General features: G+C 34.7%; 1 protein-coding gene across 1 annotated transcript; it reads left to right on the top strand.

Moving 5' to 3' along the window:
• Positions 1–11,909: 11,909 nt before the first annotated feature.
• Positions 11,910–18,780, top strand: LOC130711615 (protein REDUCED WALL ACETYLATION 3-like). Its single transcript, XM_057561311.1, has 17 exons — positions 11,910–12,170; positions 12,258–12,316; positions 12,964–13,055; positions 13,718–13,855; positions 13,948–14,004; positions 14,085–14,157; positions 14,418–14,576; positions 15,176–15,325; positions 15,439–15,694; positions 16,320–16,435; positions 16,527–16,613; positions 16,755–16,843; positions 16,981–17,043; positions 17,153–17,209; positions 17,520–17,616; positions 17,915–18,073; positions 18,253–18,780. The coding sequence occupies exons 2-17, from the start codon at positions 12,272–12,274 to the stop codon at positions 18,256–18,258; spliced, it is 1,644 nt and encodes a 547-aa protein (XP_057417294.1). The 5' UTR covers positions 11,910–12,170; positions 12,258–12,271; the 3' UTR covers positions 18,259–18,780.
• The last annotated feature ends 4,110 nt before the right edge of the window (positions 18,781–22,890 follow it).

Below are 22,890 nucleotides of genomic sequence, written 5' to 3'. Positions count from 1 at the left end.
TAACGAAACATGAAATGTAAACAGAAGCGTTTACCCAAAACTCGAAGGAAACAGCTCTGAAGTTTCAATTCTGCCAGTGCTCAGTGCTCACACATTAGTTGTTTTCTAAATTACACCTTGTTTTCAAACATAGTACAAAGCATAATTGCATGTTTATCTTTGTTTATACTTTCATCATACATGATATCTTTCCATCAAACTATAGAATACTTCAGTCAGGACATCTGTCCGCTGCACTGTCTTCTTTTGATTATATAGATTCTTTATCTCTTTGACAGGGGGAAGATGGGTGCTTCACTTCACAGAAATTCAAAATTGCAGGCTATTGGAGGAAAACCTCCATACTTGATGGTGCTCTTAATTTTTGTTCTCTTTCACATTTCAATATTTGCTGTGTCTGTTTGTTGTAACATGCTTAAATGATTACATGTATTTTTTAAGCTTCAAGAGCATAGACATGTACTTGAAACTGGAATTATTTTATTTTTGCAATATGTTAATCAGAAGGGGGCAGGTTTATTTCAGCTTTGTAATTTAAAATGATGTATTTGAGTGATTGTGCAGCCTTACTTTGGAATGTTTGCATATGGTGGACCTATAACATCTATGCATTTGGGGAGGTATGATTTCTTTGATAAAGGAAGAATAACACAGTTTTCCTACTTCTGTTCAAGCACTTCCCTAAAATTGTATTTATCTCTTTATAGCTCCTTCTCATGTTTTATCACATAACAGGCGTGCTTCAGTTTCCTCCAAAACAAAACATGTGAAGAAAGTCTACATGTTACATCTTGAGAGAGAAGCTTTGTTAAGTACATGTTCTGAAGTCAAATGGAAGGTATTCATGTTTCCCTTCCAATGCATTCATGTATGTAGGGATGGCAACGGGTAGGATCGGGCTCTAAGATGTTTGTAGGATCACGCGCTTACCACTACGCCAAAACCAATTGGTGTTAGTGAGGGCGCAACGTTATTTCTTATAGCGTAGCAGACAGCGCCCCGTTTCGAATGCTACCTGCAGGCAGGATGCTGGCCCACCTGGACCCAACAATCCCCCCCAGCACCTGCCAGCCAAACTAGCTGCACAGCATGCCTTCTGTGGGATTCGAACACGGGACCTGGCTCTGATACCACTTGTAGGATCACGCGCTTACCACTACGCCAAAACCAATTGGTGTTAGTGAGGGCGCAACGTTATTTCTTATAGCGAAGCAGACAGCGCCCCGTTTCGAATGCTACCTGCAGGCAGGATGCTGGCCCACCTGGACCCAACAATATTAATAGAGCATATCCTAAATCCAATTAAATGGGCAACCTGCCATTGCCAGTCTTGCAAACTTCAAGCTCCAAAGGTCCAACCCTGGACATGTGTGGGTGTGTTGAGGTCCTAGATTGACTAGAAATAAGACTAAATAATTCCTTATAAATAGTAGAGCACCATCACCCTTGAGCTACGTAACCCGAATTGTAATAGATTGTTCTTATATTTGCTTATGCATGTCCACTGATGAAACCTTGGTAGAGTAAATTGGAAAACAATATAAAGGCATGCAATTGGATATCGAAGAAATGAGTTTGCTCCATTGTTATGATGATCAAGAAATTATTGCCTTTTCAGACTGATATAGCTCACCACAGTCCTTTGACCACTGCTCTGACGAACCTGGGCAATAAAATTTCAGACAATCAGAAGGGTATTGTTTTCTTATTAATTCCTATTACACTGTTACGTCACAACATTATTGTCAGGGTTTTTAGATACCCAACTAACTAGTTACTTAAAATCAGCAGATGTTGCTATTGAAATTCGTAAAGATCCACAAGTGTTAACTCCTTTACAGCTTGAAAGAGAGTATGCGGAGTGGTTATTACAGATGCATGGTCAGTATGATGAAGAAGCTGATTCTGGTGAGGATCAGGCAGTTATTATTGTTAGTCCTGGAAACAAAAAGGAACTTCGTATCTCTTCAGATGGTAGGTGTTCAAACCATAGTTTTGAAGAAAACAGTTTCCAACTCACGAAATTTCAGTCTTCCTAGTCCACACACGAAATAAACAACAATTCTTCCTGGAACAACAATTTTGTGATATGGCCACAAACCGTTTTATTGTAGTCTAGGGTAGTGAAAATGCTAGTGTATGTTTTATATCTGCTACTACTGATTTTTTTTTCTTTTTTTCTTTTATCTGATTATCTTTCTTCTTATTAATTAATGCAGTTATCAGAGTTCATAAGGTTCTGAAGAGAAATGAAAAATCATGGAAGCACGGAGAAAAAATTAAGGTGCTAAAGGGCGCATGTGCTGGGTGTCACAAAACCACTGTTTTTGCAACCATAGAGTCCTTTTTGCTTGAAGGATTTGAAGGAGATGCTGTTGGTAAGCTTTCTGCTTGTAGTACCTAAGTAAAGCATTAATTTTGGGGTGTCTCTGGTTCTATCAAGGGTTATATCATATATCCATGCAAATTCACCTACCACAACAATATTAAAATCTTGCCAGAGCAGTCTTGTATTAATAGATGAACTGGTATCATATTTTCTGCATGTGAGGTATAAGGCAAACAAAGCTTCCTTCTAAATTGAGAACAAGGCAAACAAATTCACCTACCACAACAGAACGATAAATCGATCCCAAATTCCCTCACAATCAATTCAAAAACAACACAACCTGTCTAGTTTGGATCAAAATACAATCATTTCTAAAAGAAAAAAAAAAGTTATGATATTCCTTCACAAGGCAATCTTATGGAAATGTGAAAAGCCCTGTATCCCTAATTCGTTCCGAACGATAGAACCTGGTGTCCGGAATGACTGGAGGTACATCCCATACAGTTTCATAGAGCCTTTGTTTTATATTTTCATACACTTGTTGTATTGGCCGTGACTCTTTCAATTCTGGGATCAAATGTGTGAGAAAATGATCATCACGAATAGAGGTTCGTTCTCCTGTCAGTGTAATAGCTAATATTTCTCCCCTATCGCCCTCATCTTTTTCAGCATCTTTAAAAAAACAACCTGCATGACATGCATTCAGTAGGATTGTGAGGCGGGCTCCAACTGACAGCTTCTTCATCATTCTACTCCAATAACCTTCTGCAAAGTTGCAAATTAAAATTGCTATCAGTAAAAGTCCACATATCAATCAATATAAATAGAAATAAATATAAAATTTGATTTTCTTAACTTACCTGTTAGATGACCATAGTCAGAGGATAAAAGATATGGCTCTTCACTTGGGGAGCCTCCATCACTTCCATGAGTAGCCAGATGTAGAAAACACACATCACCCGGCACCGCATATTTGATCAACTTTTTAACTTCTTGTTTAATTTTCTTTTTGGTGGGATGTTGGTAGTTCCCATGATCACAAAGCAGGGTGATGTTTTTATCTTCAAATTGATGGGAGTTGATCAAAATTTGCTTCATCGCTTCAATCTCTGGCAACACGTGAACCAATGGCACTTCGTCGCGTACGAGAATGACCCCAATGAGAAGAGCTCTTTTACATGGGGCTCTTCTCGGTGCTCTTCCTCCCTTTGTATAATAGTCTACAGCCACATATTTGCCTTTATAAGAAGAAGAGGCCTCCATTTCTTTCACGTACTTTTCATCATGTGATGATGATCTCATAGGAGTTCTTATGTTGAGAACCTGGGATACATAAAACCACCTTACACATTATGTAAACATTCCACTAAAAATAACGCAACAAAATTTGAGCAGAAGAAATGTATTTACAAATGAATTTCTAATTCTATAACGAAAATGGGGGTCTTGGTTCAGATCATATTGTGATAGCGAGCTCAAACACCTCTCCAAATTGGGAGAAAAAGAAGAAAGAAAATTATCTCACATGTCCTTGATCTGAACCAACTGCAAGATGCATTGAGCTATGATCTATGTTGATAGAAAGTATGGCACTAACCTTTACAAGCCTCACACTATGAATTATATGATCCATCCCTTTCTTTGTTCCTCCTGCAAAAGAGGAATGAAAATGATAATTGGTACTATCAAAATATGAATTATGCTAGTCTTTGATAGCTATGCCAAAGTCATATGCTCTGAGATAATTTTCTTTCTTCTTTTTCTCCCAATTTGGAGAGGTGTTTGAGCTCGCTATCACAATATGATCTGAACCAAGACCCCCATTTTCGTTATAGAATTAGAAATTCATTTGTAAATACATTTCTTCTGCTCAAATTTTGTTGCGTTATTTTTAGTGGAATGTTTACATAATGTGTAAGGTGGTTTTATGTATCCCAGGTTCTCAACATAAGAACTCCTATGAGATCATCATCACATGATGAAAAGTACGTGAAAGAAATGGAGGCCTCTTCTTCTTATAAAGGCAAATATGTGGTTGTAGACTATTATACAAAGGGAGGAAGAGCACCGGGAAGAGCCCCATGTAAAAGAGCTCTTCTCATTGGGGTCATTCTCGTACGCGACGAAGTGCCATTGGTTCACGTGTTGCCAGAGATTGAAGCGATGAAGCAAATTTTGATCCACTCCCATCAATTTGAAGATAAAAACATCACCCTGCTTTGTGATCATGGGAACTACCAACATCCCACCAAAAAGAAAATTAAACAAGAAGTTAAAAAGTTGATCAAATATGCGGTGCCGGGTGATGTGTGTTTTCTACATCTGGCTACTCGTGGAAGTGATGGAGGCTCCCCAAGTGAAAGCCATATCTTTTATCTTCTGACTATGGTCATCTAACAGGTAAGTTAAGAAAATCAAATTTTATATTTATTTCTATTTATATCGATTGATATGTGGACTTTTACTGATAGCAATTTTAATTTGCAACTTTGCAGAAGGTTATTGGAGTAGAATGATGAAGAAGCTGTCAGTTGGAGCCCGCCTCACAATCCTACTGAATGCATGTCATGCAGGTTGTTTTTTTAAAGATGCTGAAAAAGATGAGGGCGATAGGGGAGAAATATTAGCTATTACACTGACAGGAGAACGAACCTCTATTCGTGATGATCATTTTCTCACACATTTGATCCCAGAATTGAAAGAGTCACGGCCAATACAACAAGTGTATGAAAATATAAAACAAAGGCTCTATGAAACTGTATGGGATGTACCTCCAGTCATTCCGGACACCAGGTTCTATCGTCCGGAACGAATTAGGGATACAGGGCTTTTCACATTTCCATAAGATTGCCTTGTGAAGGAATATCAGAACTTTTTTTTTCTTTTAGAAATGATTGTATTTTGATCCAAACTAGACAGGTTGTGTTGTTTTTGAATTGATTGTGAGGGAATTTGGGATCGATTTATCGTTCTGTTGTGGTAGGTGAATTTGTTTGCCTTGTTCTCAATTTAGAAGGAAGCTTTGTTTGCCTTATACCTCACATGCAGAAAATATGATACCAGTTCATCTATTAATACAAGACTGCTCTGGCAAGATTTTAATATTGTTGTGGTAGGTGAATTTGCATGGATATATGATATAACCCTTGATAGAACCAGAGACACCCCAAGCCAAGTAATATCGGACATTTTAATTATAATGAATGAAATTTTTGGACTGCAATCACTGCATTATTTCTCGGTTTCTCCAATTCTTTGTATGTAACTTAATTAAATACCTTTCTATTAGCATTATATGATGGTTGATGGACTATTAAACTGGTAATGGTGCAATTTAGTAATTTGGTAGAAGTTATGCGTTGTCGACAAGGTATAGGGAAATTAAAAAGTACATAACATCCCCTTATTGATTGGATGGGGATGCAGTATCAGATTCACCTCCGAAATATGAAGAGAAGAATATAGCCATGGGTGTTTTTTATGAAGAGAAGAATATAGCCATGGGTGTTGATTTCTGAGATCTCCATATATCCTGCTGATTTGTTTGGCCATAATAACTTCAACAAACCTTTTGGTGACAGGGCGGAGGCTGGTGTGGATCTATCAGAAATTGTGTTTATAGTAAGAAAACACGTCATGGCTCATCAGCATTTATGGAAAAATATATACCATTTATTGGAATACCAAGCAACAAGGCTGAGGAAAATCCAGGTTATAACTCTCAGACTCAAATGCATCACTATATTTTTTTTTGCCCCATTAAACACCCAAGAGGCCAAGAGACATGCTTGCAAACCTGTGTATGCTTGCTTTTCATATTTAGATAGAAATTAACTCCACCTTTCTTTTGAATGATTATATCTGCAGATTTTTTCAATTGGAATAGAGTGAAAATTCGTTATTGTGATGGTGCATCATTTAGTGGGGACAGTCAAAATGAGGTAAAGCGGGGATGCAACTATGCAAGCTCTTTTTCAACACTAGCTTCCTCCAGAAGACATACGTTCTGTTCAGTAGGATTTGCAACATAAAATAAATAAGGCTTAATCCAGTTTTTTGTCCCTATCCTTTGTCATAAATATGGCTTTAGTCCCTCGCCGGTGCAAAGGTGGGGATTGGTCTCCAGTTTTTTGCAAAATAGTTGGCTTTGGTCCTTCCGGCCGGTTGGGTCAACGCCGGAGCTCCGCCGGCTGATGTGGCCCTTGCCACGTCAATTAATGAGCCTCGCTGGATTTTTTTTTTCCGTTTTCATTTAAAAAAATTAAGAAACTCAGATTAATCACCATCATTCAATCTTCATCTTCATCTTCCTCAACTTCATCTTTTCTTTCTTTCAGAAACCCAGAACAACATTAATTCTCAATCCCTAATTAACAAAATCTAATCCCTATTAACAATTCCCTAATTACTAAATCTGAACCTGACAAAATCCCTGAGAACTCTTAGCAAATTGGGATTGTTGGTGATAATCTAACTCAGTAAAACATATACATCTTTGCATTTTAGGCATCAATCTTCATCTACTTCGTATCGTAGTATTTGTTAGATCATATTAAAACAACTCTCTTCCTTAGTTATAATTTTTAATGTATTCTTTGCTTCCAATAAATTATAGCAATCAAGCCATCAAAACCCTTTTGTTCTTCTCTTGGTAAACTAGGCAACATGTTGAATTGAAAATCATGCAGCAAGCCTATTCACGTTTCATTCATAAGGGTTAAAGATGAAGTATGAAGTAATCAACTAATAATGTTGCTACTTTTATAGTTTTGGCAGATGTATACAATAGGCTTATTCAGAATGTGTAGAAACCAGGTCAAAGCACAAGCTCAAGTTTATCCTTGCCCACCATTTTAGTTTCAGGACCCAACAAAAATCATCAATTTTCACAGCTCCATAATAGCAGGGAAAGGAGGAACTTTTTCCAACAGAGAAGTGTGGTTGTGCTTCTGGGCATAGCTGTAATTAATAGTATTTCTAGGCAATATTCGCGTAATATTATTAGTCAATCTAAAATTAGACTGCACCTTCCAAGAGATAAGGAAGTCCAAAGTTTGAGATATGGAAGAGAGAAGTCAAGTGAGGGCCTTCCTGTGAAGGAACCTCAGCTACACTTATGATGTCTTGAATGTTGGCTTCTATATACAGTGGTTTTTTTTATGTGCTCTGAATTTGATTATATTTCTTCTCTTTTCCATGTTGTATTATTTTCATGTTGTATTTTTCTCACTTGAAAACCTTTGGATACAAGTATTGCTCTTCCCTTTTCCATTTCTTTATTTGTAACACTTTGTGCAAGGGTTTTAGATACAAGTATTGCACTTCCCTTTATTACATCTCCTGCACTTTCCTTTTTAGGTTGCATGGTTTAGGTGGTCTTATCAATTAAGCTATGAGAGGAATGGAGACTCTAATGACAGGTAAATTTAATTATATATGAATGTTATTTGTTTTCTTTTAGTTTAAATATGATATTTAAACTAAGTAGATTTAAAGAAACCTTATGGTTTTTTCAAACTTTTAAACCTTAGATTGGAACTTTGTTAAATCAAAGATCTATATGTAAGTATAACCCGGACTTTTATTTGATAGTATGAGATTAAAGTGTCTATTTTAAGGAAACTTTAAAAAGTTTTTAAAAACAATGATCCTTTCACTTATCTAGCACGCTCTTCACAACCTTATGCAGAGCAAAGTGCCTCCTGAAAATCTCTTCATGCATATGATTTTGTTCTTCTATGTTGAGTATTTTTCTTCTTTTATACTTAAATTTCAGGGGTAGTTGATGGAGCATGAATACTTATAAGAGTTCATATCCAAGTGATTTGTGGAGTGAGACATGAACAATGACCACATGCATATACACAGGATGAGGACCAGACTAAATGATCCTCTAAAGGGAATTAGGGGATAATAAAAGGCCACAAGTCCTTCAGTTTGTGGATTAATGTTGTAGGAACCAGATCATGATGGGTGAGATCCAGACTGTATAGAATTAAGATTATTGGAGGGGTTTGTGATGTCCTATAAGGTTTGATGTACATTTATGGAGGGTGAAAGGATATTCCTCCAGCAAATCAGCCATTATTAATGTGATTGCAGCCATTTTTAATTTTAAAATCTTCTTTTTAACTTTAGAGATTTCTTTATGTATATGTAACGTGAGATTTTTCCGATACGAACCTTCATATCGTGTGAAAAAAATTTGTGTTGATCCTGAAATTATTTCCGATTTCCTTACTGCCAACCCCCCGATGAAAAGATGTCGTGCGGAGATTAGAAGACCTTAATACATATATAATCTATATTATTTATATTTAAATTAAAATGTTAAAAACTCTCACGGGGAATAATATTTTACTTGAAAATATTTCCATACGAAAAAAAAAATTAACAATGTTTTAGTGGTTTACAATATAGTTTTACATTAAATTTATACTACATTATAATATAGTCCACTTTCATTTTTTGTACAAATTATACGGGTATGTACAAAGTTTGATATATATCATAAATTTTGTAGGGACCCTGCAATATTGGCACAAACTTGGATGACTTGATATAAACACAAGGATGTCATACTTTATGATTTATCTTTCACAATCCTCATTTATGCTACTATCAGATTCTTTTTTTTTCCATGATTAATATGTGTTTACCATCTGCTTTATTGGTGATTTCTTAAATCTATGATTTGTGCTATTGTCTTCATGTCCAAGAAGAATGTGAAACGAGTTCATGTTGATCTAGATCAAGCTTACAAGAGAAGTCTTTTTGTTTACTTTTGCTTAGCATTTCAGACTCTTATATTTCATATGTTGTTTAATATATTTTTAATAATCAATGTGTTGATTGACGTATCGAATATAACAGACATATTCCTCGTGCAACGCGCGGGTAAAAAACACTAGTATATTAGAGAAGAAGAACTTCCATCAGGCTGATTTAGTGACGTGTCATTCTCAGGTTAATTCTCATAAGAAAAATCCCACGTGTAATTCTCATGTTAATTTTCATAAAAAAAATTTCACGTGTCATTCCATTAGATAGCTTCTCTTCTGTTGTGTTATTTTATCTTGAAATTGAATTTTAAAAGATTTGCCCTAATTATCTAAGATTTACCTAGATTACTCCTTACTAAATTTATTTCCAAAACAAATTTTAAAACCGTTTTCATTATGTCTTTAAATTAGGAAAAGTCTCAAGCTTAATTTACGACATATTTACAGGAATCCCCTGATTTCTCCTTTTATTCTTTCTCATGATCTACAATATAAAAATAAAATATGTAGTGCTGAAAAATCTCACGTGTCGTTCTCAGGTTAATTTTCATAAAAAAAAAATCACATGTCATTCCATTAGATATCTTCTCTTCTGTTGTGTTATTTTATCTTGAAATCGAATTTTAAAAAATTTGCCCTAATTATCTAAGAAAAATTTGCCCTAATTATCTAAGATTTACCTAAATTACTCCTTACTAAATTTATTTCAAAAACAAATTTTTGGAAAAACCAAATATATATTATAAAGATGGAAGGCAAATGCCTAAGGTACATAGGTGCAGCATTACAGATAAAGTCTCGAACAAAGGAAACAGAAATGGAAAGCCTAATTTTAAAACAAATTTTAAAACCGTTTTCATTATCTCTTTGAATTAGGAAAAGTCTCAAGCCTCGGATTTTTAATTAATTCATAAATTTATGAGTTTTTATTGTCATTTGCTAGATTTTGGTAGTTTTTATCTATCTTTATTTAGTACATTTTTAAATTTTAGATTTGATTAGGATTTATGTTGTTTATTTCTTGATTTTATCTTAATTTATTTTTAATTTATTTTTAGAGTATTAATTAATTTTTATGGTATTTTTATTGATTTTTGGATTTTTAATTAATTCAGGATTTTATGAGTTTTTATTGTAATTTGCTAGATTTTAGAAGTTTTTATCTATCTTTATTTAGTACCTTTTTAAATTTTAGATTTGATTAGGATTTAGGTTGTTTATTTCTTGATTTTATCTTAATTTATCTTATTATTTATTTTTAGGGTATTAATTAATTTTGGTTATTTCTCATAAAATTCAAGATTTTATGTGTTTTTATTTTGATTTGCTAGATTTTGCTAGTTTTTATCTATCTTTATTTGGTACCTTTTTAAATTTTATATTTGATTAGGATTTAGGTTGTTTATTTGTTGATTTTATCTTAATTTATTTTTAGAGTATTAATTAATTTTTAAGGTATTTTTATTGAATTTTCAGAATTTTAATTAATTCAGGATTTTATGAGTTTTTATTGTGATTTGCTAGATTTTGGTAGTTTTTATCTATCTTTATTTAGTACATTTTTAAATTTTGGTATTTACAAATTAACTACCAATCTAATCTTACGGAAAGAAATAAAACTAAGTAAAACTGTTTAATCTAAGTCATTCACTTGGCCTAACTTCAAAGCTCTGAACTAGGCATAAGGTCTCAAACTTGTCAGCACTATCTCAAATTGCTCCATCATGTATCTGAATCTTGTAGCTACTGAGAACGTGTGCTCGTGGGCTTCATCGTGTGTGACTACTCAAACGTGGGTTAGTGCTTATGAAATCTGACACGTGCCTTTGCTCTTGACTTCTTCAAACATTCCCTTGAACAACTCCACATATCGATGCTTCTAGCTCGATTTAAACATTCTGAACTTCAACCACAATATCATCCTCTTGCTCGAGCAAGAATCCTTTGAATCTTGGATGAGTGATATCCTAAGTGCAAGCTCAAAGTGACTTAACCTCCGAGCAAAAGTTACATTCTCCATTCTCCTTCGAATCACCCATATATCAGTAACTCACAGCTACAATCTCTGATTCTTTCGCTCTCGAAACAATCATTTTAGCTTGCTCATTTGAATCACTCATATATCAATAACTCATAACTACAACCTTCGATTCTTGCGCTCTCGAAACAATCCTTTTAGCTTGCTCCTTCGAATCGCCCATATATTAACAACTCACGGCTACAAGCCTACAACCTCCGATTCTTTCGCTCTCGAAACAATCCTTTAAGCTCGCTCCTTCGAATCGCCCATATATCAACAACTCACAACTACAACCTCCGATTCTTTCACTCTCAAAACAATCCTTTTATTTTGCTCCTTTGAATCACCCATATATCAATAACTCACAACTACAACTCTGATTCCTTCGCTCTCGAAACAATCTTTTTAACTCGCTCACTCTTAACAACAACCTTCAAATTTAGTATTAAAAGTTGAAGAGCAACTTTAAAAAGCAAAACAAACAAAAAGGAAGTTGTGGAGAGATTGAATCCAAGAAGGCATTTCATGCTTTAACTAGACCCACCAATCATCTCAAGCTCATCAAACACTAGTAGTTGGGATATGGTGGGTTTTTATAACGTGTTAGTTACCAAAGCATTTTATTTTATTTTAAGCAAGCTAGGAAAAGAATGTAGCAACAAACTAAAAGGACACATCAAATCAAAGTATCACAAAAACAAAGAGTTACAAATATTCACAAACCCATTATTGAATTGAATTGAATTCAATCAAATACTCAATACTCATATATATCTTCTATCTATCTATCTTGAAATGCAAAGAACAGAACAAAAGAGCTTTCTCTCTTCTTCCTTCTTCCAAGTCTTGTTCAACCACTGAGAGAGAGACACCCCCTCCGACATTTTCTCTATTCTTCAAGCAAACTCTTCTTCGTTTTCAGATCTCACTCTCTCTCTTCTCTCTCTCTCTCTCTCTAGGGTTTCTCTCTGCTATTTATGATCACTCTCTAACACGCTTCTTCACCCCAAACCAGGTGCTTCCATTTCCATCAATCTTGGTAGATATCGATCGATGCTGTTCTCAGATTGATTTCGAATCTCAATTTCCCAATGCGCTGTTCTCATTCTTGTTTTTTTGCTTGCAGATTCGAGCGGTTTCATGGGATCGGAGATGGTTGATGCGGGGCCAGTCACGCCGGGGCAGGTGCGTGGTTGGTTACTATATTTGCTTAATTCCATGGTTGAATCCAGAGCTTGTTGTAGTTGATTGCATGCAGTGGCTGATCAGTGATGAATTGGTTTTGTTGATTTCGGATAGTTCTGTGTTGTGAATTGTGATTCTCCTGATCTGCTTGTTTGTGGCGGTGTTGTTGATAGGGAACTGTTTCATGTTGGAAAATAGGCTCAATTGTGTGAAAACTGAAAACTCATGGAAATTCTTCATAGTTGATGAGTTGAGTGCTAAATCTATAGTGGTTATGATGTTACTGGTTTGCATTTCACCTAGGATCTAGTGTTGATGATTGATTTTTTTTTTTTTTTATCTGAAGCTATATGATAAACCTGCATTTGTATCATTTGTAAATTCTATTACATGCAAGCCAATTTCCGTGCTGTTCACCAAAATTTGAGCATACTGACTTGGAGTATAAGTTAGTTACTTCTTATTTATTTCTGTGATGTTGTTTGAAGGGGGAATAAGGAATTTATGATTTGGTCAGTTCAGTGATTGGATTATTGTGTGATGGGCTTCTTTTTGTGGTTTTGATTGTTGATGTGAATATTTATTATGCTAATATTTGGGATGATCTTGCCAATTTTCTTATGGATCTTTGCTTATTTTGCCTTCAGGTGTCTTTCCTGCTGGGAGTTATTCCAGTTTTTATTACATGGATATATTCAGAGTACTTAGAGTACAAAAAAACTGCATTTCCTCCCAAAGTGTAAGTTGTTAGCACTGTTGTTGCAAAACAGATCATTGGCTTAAACTGTTTGGGTTTCATTAGGTCTTAAAGTCTGTTTCATCTTGTGATTGAATTGATGTACGTGAAGAGGGTGATCATGATGTAGTAGATTGCAATGGTATTAATGCATAGAAATCTTGTAGTGGCACTTGATGGTACAGCAATGTTGTAATCTGCATCAGTAAAAGAAAAATCTTTTAAATAGGTATAGTTGAGGTATTTGGGAAACAGTAGTGGTTCAGAAATCTGGTAACAGCATTTAAAATAAAGTATACAGCACCCATTTTGTTTACGGGTCTGAAACTGCACTTGCCCCTTTACTTGAAACACATAATAATATGTACTTTACCAACTGGATACTTCATATTAGTATATTTGGAAAAAATGGAGATTAACATTTAATAAACAATCACATGCTTCTTAAAGCTTTGAACTTTGGATAAAAACCCCAGTAGTGTTTAGTCTAGCTAACATACATGAACACTTCATGTCTGATATACGCATCAAAATTACTTGTATTATGCAATCAAAGTTGTTGAAACATTGAGAATTTGGCATCATAGAATTGCATATTGTGTGCATAAAAGTATTTATCTGCAAATATTTTCTGATGCTTAACAAATTCTCCTGATGGGCTGCAGTCATTCAGATACTAGTCTTGATGAGTTAGGGAAGGATGCAATCAAGGAGGATGATCGGGCCATTTTGCTGGAAACAGGGCTTCCAAGATCAGCATCAGCAAAACTCCATGCATCATCTGTCAAATTGAATTTGATTCGGTCATTTTCTATGATACTCAATGTCAAGGGATTCTTTTCAGTTTAATACTTTTATCTTTGAAGATTCTTACCTTATTACTTGTTCTGTTTAGGTTCTTGACTATGGATGATTCTTTCTTGCTAGAAAATCGAGCAACTTTGAGGGCAATGTATGTCATTTTTATTTGAACGACTCATGTTATATGTTCCACTCCTTCCGAATTCTGAAAACTTAAAACCCATTTTGTAGGTCTGAGTTTGGGCTGATTCTGTTTTATTTCTACGTATGTGATAGAACCTACATACTTGGAAATTCTACCAAGGTACTTGAATACCAATTATATATTTCTGCCTGTTTTTGTTTCAAGCTGCAACTTGAAATATTATTATACTTGTATAGAATTTAGATATGTGCTGTGACACGGGCTTGATTTGGAATACATATATCACCTGTATATAAAGACATTTTATTCAAGGAGCAGCAGTGTATTACATATTTAAACCATTATATGATTAAAAAATTGCCATTTGTAGTAACTTTTTTGTTTTTACTTTCTTTTCCTTCTTTCTTTTCTTTTGACAGAATTACAACCGGGATCTTTTCTTGTTCCTCTACCTTCTTCTGATCATAGTTTCAGCAATGACTTCTTTGAAAAAACATACTGACTCATCGGCATTTTCTGGAAGAAGCATACTTTACCTTAATCGGCATCAAACAGAAGAATGGAAAGGATGGATGCAGGTGGGTGCTCCTTTTGACTGATGTGAAAACTTGTAAATAGAGATGTTATACCTATGTTCGCTTCCCAAAAAGTTATGGTTAAAGTATTAGCATGACCTTTTCTTTTCATTTATAATTTAGTTTGAAACTAGCGTTGTTTTACTTGCTACAACTTGCCAACTGTGAAAAATTATCTGTTTCATTTTGATGTCTCATTTTTTTTTACATTTGTAGTTCATTGATTATAATTTATAGGCAAAACCATCTAGAGAGATATAGAGGAAAGTGGCCTATCTTAAAACTCAATACATGTTCGTCATTATGGCATTGTTTTGTCCATGTAGCCGGCCCTATCTTATAGGAAAGGATTTGATTGTTGTTGTGGTTTATGTATTATAATTGATATGTTAGCGGATGCCAAGTAGAAACTGTGGAATACTGGATCTATTTGATGTTATGTAATGGAAATCAAAGCTTTTAGTTATTGAAATGAAACTAAAGTCAATGCAGCTTAAAGTAGTTGTACTGCATATTACATTCAAATGCCATAATGCATCCAAAATGTTTTGAATTTGTCAGATACCTATAACTATTGTTCATATTTTTGTTCCATTTTCCAGGTCCTCTTTCTAATGTACCATTATTTTGCTGCAACGGAGATATACAACGCAATACGTGTTTTCATTGCAGCATATGTTTGGATGACTGGATTTGGCAACTTCTCCTATTATTACATCAGAAAAGATTTTAGCCTTGCACGCTTTGCTCAGGTAACATAGAGTTCTTGACCTTGAATATGATTTTTATCTTATGCACTATGTACTCTGAACCCTATACTCTTTTTGCCCATACAATATCCCTAACTCATTAAACTGTGGTGCAGATGATGTGGAGGCTTAATCTTTTTGTGGTCTTCTGTTGTATTGTTCTTAACAATGACTATATGCTATATTATATATGTCCAATGCACACGCTTTTCACTTTGATGGTGTATGGAGCATTGGGTATATATAGCAAGTACAATGAAATCAGCTCGGTGATAGCTGCAAAGATTCTGGCTTGCTTTCTTGTGGTGATCTTGGTTTGGGAAGTACCTGGAGTCTTTGACTTAATCTGGGGCCCATTTGCAATCTTTTTGGGTTAGTACGATACATAATAGTTTTCTTCTGTATAATTAGCTTGCCTAGGTATATTTGTTTTGTTGTGACTTTTTTTACTGAATCATCATACCTGAGCTTGCCAGCTGGTTTCATGCTAAGTCTTGAATCAGTTTTTTCCCACTTGTGGCCACTATTTTGGGATTTGAACGGTTTTATTGTCTTTGAAATTGTGGAATGTGGAGGCCTCCTCCTCTTGTTGATTGTAATTATTGCCAATGTCATAAAAAAACATTGTTGCTAAAATGACCATATATTTATTTTTAGATACTTTCTTACATTAAAAAAATTGCAGACACTCTCACACTCGAGCAAATACTTCAGTACTTCTGTAGTGCCTTAGAATACTCAATGCTCCCTTTCTCACATACAAACAGTTATTTCCCACTTTTATTTAAAAAAATATGAGCCAATGACTAATCATAAAAGGTGGCAGCATTATAGATAATGTAGTGTGTACTATTGTAGCACTGGAGAAAAAAATTCCTCAAACTCTCTCAGTGCAAGCTTTTGTATGTAGTGTTTATGCAAGTTTCAACTTTCAAGTTAATTTGCCAATATACATGCTTTTTGCTGCAAGTGCATAATAGTAATCTTTATATGGCAGGTTATACGGATCCTGCAAAGCCTGATCTCCCTAGAATGCATGAGTGGCATTTCAGATCTGGGCTTGATCGCTACATATGGATAATTGGAATGATTTATGCCTACTTTCATCCAAATGTAATCTCATGTACTAGCTTGTGTGGTGGGTACTGAATATTTTTTAAATAATATCCAGAAATTTTAAATTTTAAATATTTTACTATTTCAGGTTGAGAAATGGATGGAAAAATTGGAAGAGTGTGAATCCAAGAGGAGAGTAGCAATCAAAACCAGCATTGTTTCAGTTTCTGTATTTGTGAGTTACATGTCTTTTGACAAAATTATTGCTTGGATTACTCATGGTTTTCGCTTCTCTTTTTATGTTGTTACTTCAATTTTCTCTGATGTAGATAAAAAAGGGTAAACAAAAAAGTTAATTTTCATCTTTCTTTTCTAGGTTGGGTACTTGTGGTATGAATACATATACAAGCTGGACAAGGTTTCATACAACAAACTCCACCCCTACACCTCATGGATTCCTATTACGTGGGTGTTATCTTCTTCACTTTTACCTTTTTTCCAATTCTTTATGTTTTTTTTTTTATTTGTGTTTCCTTCCTTTCAGCTTGAAAGATAGCAATCCTAGAACTGCTATTGATCTTTTTTTTAATTTTTTTTTTCAGTGTTTACATTTGCTTGAGGAATTTCACTCAGCAGTTTCGGAGTTTCTCTTTGACCCTCTTTGCGTATGTGTTCATTATCTTAATCATTGAAATTCCATGTTGATTGGTTTTGACACCAACATTTCTACTAATTTCCATTTCTTAATATCTCCATTTCTGTATGGATTTTCAGGTGGCTTGGCAAGATTACTTTGGAGACTTACATTTCACAGTTTCACATTTGGTTGAGGTGTGTATGCATATCGATTGTTTTTGTTCACAGCTATTTACTAAGCCTCAATTATGTTATAATTATGAGAGTAGGTTTTGGTTTTCTATTACATCGGGCTATGTGATGCCAATATACATTAGCAATTCTGAAAGAGTTATCCTCAATCCTCAAATCCTTTCATGTGCTCTTTCATACGTCCGTTTATAGATCCAGTCATCCAGCTCAATAAACTTTGGAGTCAGCTAATTTTTTTGATTTCTAGATCATGGATTCTTGTCAATAGTGGCTGAACAAGATGTGTTCTTGATAACTTCCTCTTTGCATGCAGGTCGAACACGCCCAACGGACAGCCCAAGTGGCTTCTTTCTCTTATCCCAGAGTATCCTATGCTGAACTTCATGCTTACTACTGCTATATACGTCTTGGTATGGATCTTCTTTCCTTCTTTCTTCTGTTCATATTTTATTTTCCTTATGGGTCTTGTTAATGTATGTTAAAGAATCAAGAAATAGAAAATATCTATTGAAAGTAAAGCATTCAATACATTGATAAGGTTAAAGAGTAGTACTTTTTCATAAATACTTCCACTTTTGACTCCTTAACCAGTGTCCTTAGGGCAATTTTTACCATTTGTCTTGTTTTATTTATCTTCAAGTCTCATGAAAGGTTCCATACTAAATTACAATTTTTGTTCTGATCTGCTATGTTGAAATGGTTTTGCAGGTATCTCATCGACTTTTTGAATTAACAAATACACTTAAGGCAGTATTCATACCCACAAAGGACAATCGGCGGCTGCTGCATAATTTTATTACTGGGGTGGCCATCTCTGTTACCTTGTATTGCGTCTCACTTATTCTGCTTCAGATTCCTCATTCAATGGTAAGTCTTTGTTTTCTATATAAAGGGTTTATGGAAAGTCTTGGGGAGGGATAATTACATAGTGTCCGGGGTGTTTTTTTTATGTCCCTTTAATGCCTTGGCAATGAGTAATTGAGTATCAAATTAAGTTTTCTAATGTTTGTATTCTTAATAATTGGAATTCTTTTTCACACTGATAGGCTTGAAATTGAACACCGAAGAGAGTTTATTCATGATTCCCTTTGCATTGTCTGTGCTGAAAAGAAGCTAGGTGGATAAAAATAAGAATACATGGAAATGTGGGATCTCATTTTTTGGAGCCGTGTTTGTATAGTTGTCGGAAGTAGTATCCTCAATCACTGCATCAGATATAAACACATTGGTGCTGGTTTATGTTGGGAGGTTGGATGATTAAGAGGGGGGATTAAACCCAAAGGAGTTTAGACCAGTTTTCTGTAGCTTCATTTGTTCTCACATATAAAGGAGAAAAGGTAGGATCGTTTTACATGAAGAAATTCAAGATTCGTTAACAGTTCATGTTCAATTTGTGCTGTCATTTTTTGACTTGTTACATCTGTGAAGGATAAGGAAATATATGTATATTCATTTTGACAATTTTAGGTGAAACATGTCATACCCTTGTAACAATAGTTGTGTTTTTTCTCCTTCTTGTGTGTACAATTGAGAATAAAGTTTAAACCTATCATCTCCTGCGAACTTTCTAAAAACCCTAGCCCCCTCTTATAATGGTCCTTGTGGTTTAATGACCATTGTTGCTAGTGTTATCATTTGATTGCAAAGTATAAACAATTCAAATCACAATATAGTCACTCAATAAAGCACATAATAAAACTAACAGCATATAAAAACAAACAAACAAGTCATCCCTAAAGCTCTATCATGTTATTTGATACACTGCCTCCAAAAGAGAATTTGATATATCACTTTTTCAAAAAGGAAAATAGTTTATTACACATTTGAAAATATGTGATTACAATCTCAACCTTTCTTTTATTAATTAATGGTTGTGATGAGTTATTTTATTTTCAAAAGTTTTTTTTGAAAGTTTTTTTATTTTCAAAAGTTACTCCCTCACTTTAGAGTATCTATATGCATTTGATTTATAGTTAAGGTTAAAAAGAATTACATTTTTTATGTTAAAATTAGTTTTTCATTTAAATTGTGTGTAGGTGACTTTTACTTGGGAAAAACTGAAAAAGTACGTTTACAAGTGACTTAATTTATGTTTTTTTTTTTCGAATGAGACTTAATTTATGTTTATCATAAGTGAAAATTTTACTTTTTTTTTGTACTTTGGAAAGATAAATTACATCCTCCAAGAATTGATTCCTGGACCTCTAATGCTCAACCCACGTGTCTTCTAGCTCTTACCACTTGAGCTATCATTAGGGAATGTAAATTTTTTACTTTTACTGAGGAATATTTTATGTGAGATTTACAAAATATAGAAATATTTAAATTTTATAATTGGCTTAATCCTCATATTAGTCCCTGTCTTTGTGTCGCCGTCTGAACCAGGTCCCTGACCGGAAAAAATTGTGGTTTAAATCCCTCTCTTTTAAAAACGTATGGAGCAAGTCCTCGCCGGAGCTCCGAGCTCCGGCGAGTGATGATTTAGCGTGCTGACTGTGTAAATGATGCTTACGTGGATTTAAAAAAAAATAAAAAAATTACACATAAGGAAAATAAATTAATTTAAAAACCCAAAATTAATTAAAAAAATATAATCCCGAATTAATTAAAAAACCCAAAATTAAGCAATTCATTTCCTAGAAATTCATCTCCTCCTTCATCTTCTCAAAAAAAGAAAAACCTAATTTCCTAATTCATCCAGAACCCCCAAATTCATCTCCTCCTCCTTCATCTTTTTAATCTTCTTCTTCACCATCAACATCATCAAAGACCCATGAAAACGACACCACCACCACCTGCAACCCCCACCTTCTACCCCTGAAAACCTGCAACCGACTGCAACTGATTGTCTGTGAGAGAAAAAAGGAAAAAGTGAAAGGAAATGGCGAGTGGTGTTGGTTGGCGACTTCGCGGTGGTGGTGAATCGTCAAATCTGGGCAAGGAGCGGCGGAGGTAGCTTATGGGTTTGGTTTCATGGAGGCAGATCGGAGCCCTCAGAAAAGCGTGGTCTCCCGTTTCTCTTCCCTTCGCCTTCAGGTACCATCGCACCCACGCCCCACCATTCGGACCCAAATCGAAGAGACCTAGGACCTGTGCACCGCTGCGCCAACAGTCGCGACCAACACCCAGACCTCTGTCGTGAGCTGCGTCTTCATCGAAGATGAACCTAGATTTGTGCAAGGCTGGAAAGAACAAAACAATTCTGGGTTGCGGTGGATGGGGTTATAGTGAGGTGGGTAGAAGATTGAGCAGGCTGCAGCAATACCCATGTGTGTCTGGGTTTTGAATCCTTGTTCTGGGTTTCCTCTGTTGGTTTGTGCACTGTTCTGGGTTCTTAATGCTAGTTCTGGGTTTCCTTCATCTCCTCTCCCACTATTTTTTATGCCCATGGAAATAAAGCTTGCAACTTTAAAGTCAAACTTAGCAAAATTGGGTTTTGCCCTTACGCCTTCATCTCCCACTAGCTTTGAATATTTATCTTCTGGTTTATTCCCTTATGCCAGTACCTTTATTTTAGATATATGAAGAATTTAGGGTATTTTTAATTATTGATTTTACCTTATCTGGTTGTGGGGTTTGATGGTGGAGGTTGAGTTGATGATGTCTGGCCAAAATTGATGAAAGGTGATGAGACAAAGATGAAGATGGATGATTTCAGATGATATGTTGTTGAAGATGATATGGTGGGTGGGTATGATGGGAGAGGGAGAAAGATGAGAAGGTGGAGAAAATTTGTTAATTAAAGTACCCTGAAGTAAAAAATTGAGAGGGTTGAATTGTTTTAAAAAAATTGGGGTTTTAATTTTATTAATTTAATTTAATTTTCTGATATGTAATTTGTTTTTTATTTTTTATTTTTTTTAAAATCCACGTAAGCATCATTTACACAGTCAGCACGCTAAATCATCACTCGCCGGAGCTCGAAGCTCCGGCGAGGACTTGCTCCATACGTTTTTAAAAGAGAGGGATTAATCCACAAATTTTTCCGATCAGGGACCTGGTTCAGACGGCGACACAAAGACAGAGACTAATATGAGTATTAAGCCTTTATAATTTGTTTATCTTACCATTTGAAAGAAAACTTATTTTAAACTTTACTTTTACAATATCAATTTCATATGAATTTTTTTTTATATTCATCAAATTCAAATTTACAAAATTTTAAATAACGGACCGTGGGGTTGGGTCGATGGTCGTGGTCCCTTTCAATTTGTCCTATATTGACCCGTACAAAGATAATATTTCTCTTCACAATCATAAACTTTTGCGGAATAAATGAATCATGTCCACTTGCTTGCCTAGCCTAATTTGGTGATTTTGGAGGTTTTTAAGATGGCAACAAAAAGCTTTTGGTGGGGAACAAATTCGTACAAAATTTTTGTACATTACAAATTAGTACAAGAGGGGTGCGAATTTTACTTTCTAATTCAAATGAACATTAACTGACGAAAAAATTATTCATATACTACTTTTACTTCAATAACCATATCAGTGATTTTTTCAAATCTTAAGAAAACTATGTCATCAGCTTCGATTTTCATCTCCTTGCAGAATCGACGCCAGTATAATCTACAAGGAAATAGGATACGTGATTAATGATGCTGCAAAGGAAAAGAGATAAAGTCATAAACCCTTATAAAGATACGTGAATTAAACAAAAATATCAAACATGAATTAAACACATGGTAATTCAAATTTAAAATTTGAATTGTATGTACATTAAAATAGATAGAACTAAAAAGCATTAAGAACAAAATGAACAATTTGATAATAGCACATCAAATTTTTGTTGGCAACAAAAAACAATAAGGTTTCCTTTCAAAATTTAAAAACTCCTTATAGCTATCAGACATCATTAGAGCATTAGGCTATAGAGGTAAGTTCAAAACTCTGCAACGTTCAGAATAAAGATAAATCATTCTAATGACATGAAATATATGTGGACAAATTCAAAAGTATAGATATAAAAAAGTTGTATTTACATGTACATGTTTACCTTTTCCATTTTTTCCAGTATTTCGTTGTTTTTTTATTGAGCAGAGCACAACCATCGCGATCAAAAATTCGCAGATCCAGTATTATCAGCAACAGTAATTAGCAGCTTATACCTAATGAAAACATAAATGAATAAATAATTTGAACAATAGAATTGATGTGCATGTTACATTTCGAACAATAGAATAGTACTTCGTCAGAGGATGCTGCTCTGTGATATTTGTAGTCATGATAGAACCAATCATGAGTACTCACAATCTCCTCAATTGGTCCCCGTAGGATAGCTCAAGTGGTAGGAGCTATAAGACATATGGGTTGAATAGGGGAGGTCCAGGGATCGATTCCTAGCGGGCGCAATTTATATTTTCGATGTACAAAAAAAAACAATCTCCTCATTGTGACATCCATAATGAATATTGTACTCTGTAATAATTAATAGATGAGTTACATAATTTTGTAATAAAAAAGATTAAAAAAATACAAAGTGGGAAAAACATATTGATCTGCACTCCACTAAGTTTTTATTGTTTGTGCATGGAAAAAGCTTTAGGAACTCATCTTGTGCAGCAACATTTAAATTTTCAATCAGCACGTTCAATACTTAAGTAGTATACATTCAAGAAACATTCTAGGCACAATCATCGCTATATCATAAGGAGTTAAAGCAATCATAAAGAAATCCAACTATA

This window comes from Lotus japonicus, chromosome 4 (assembly GCF_012489685.1).
Source record: "Lotus japonicus ecotype B-129 chromosome 4, LjGifu_v1.2".
NCBI lineage: Eukaryota > Viridiplantae > Streptophyta > Magnoliopsida > Fabales > Fabaceae > Lotus > Lotus japonicus.
Note: the sequence above shows the minus strand (reverse complement) of the source record. Positions and strands in the feature narration are given on the sequence as shown.

Excerpts from the sequence above, each read along its gene's own strand:
- LOC130711615 (XM_057561311.1), top strand. The coding sequence starts at position 12,272 with ATGGGATCGGAGATGGTTGATGCGGGGCCAGTCACGCCGGGGCAG. Across the intron at positions 13,056-13,717 it reads ACTGCATTTCCTCCCAAAGT|TCATTCAGATACTAGTCTTG; the intron begins GTAAGTTGTTAG and ends GATGGGCTGCAG. Across the intron at positions 17,617-17,914 it reads CTACTGCTATATACGTCTTG|GTATCTCATCGACTTTTTGA; the intron begins GTATGGATCTTC and ends ATGGTTTTGCAG.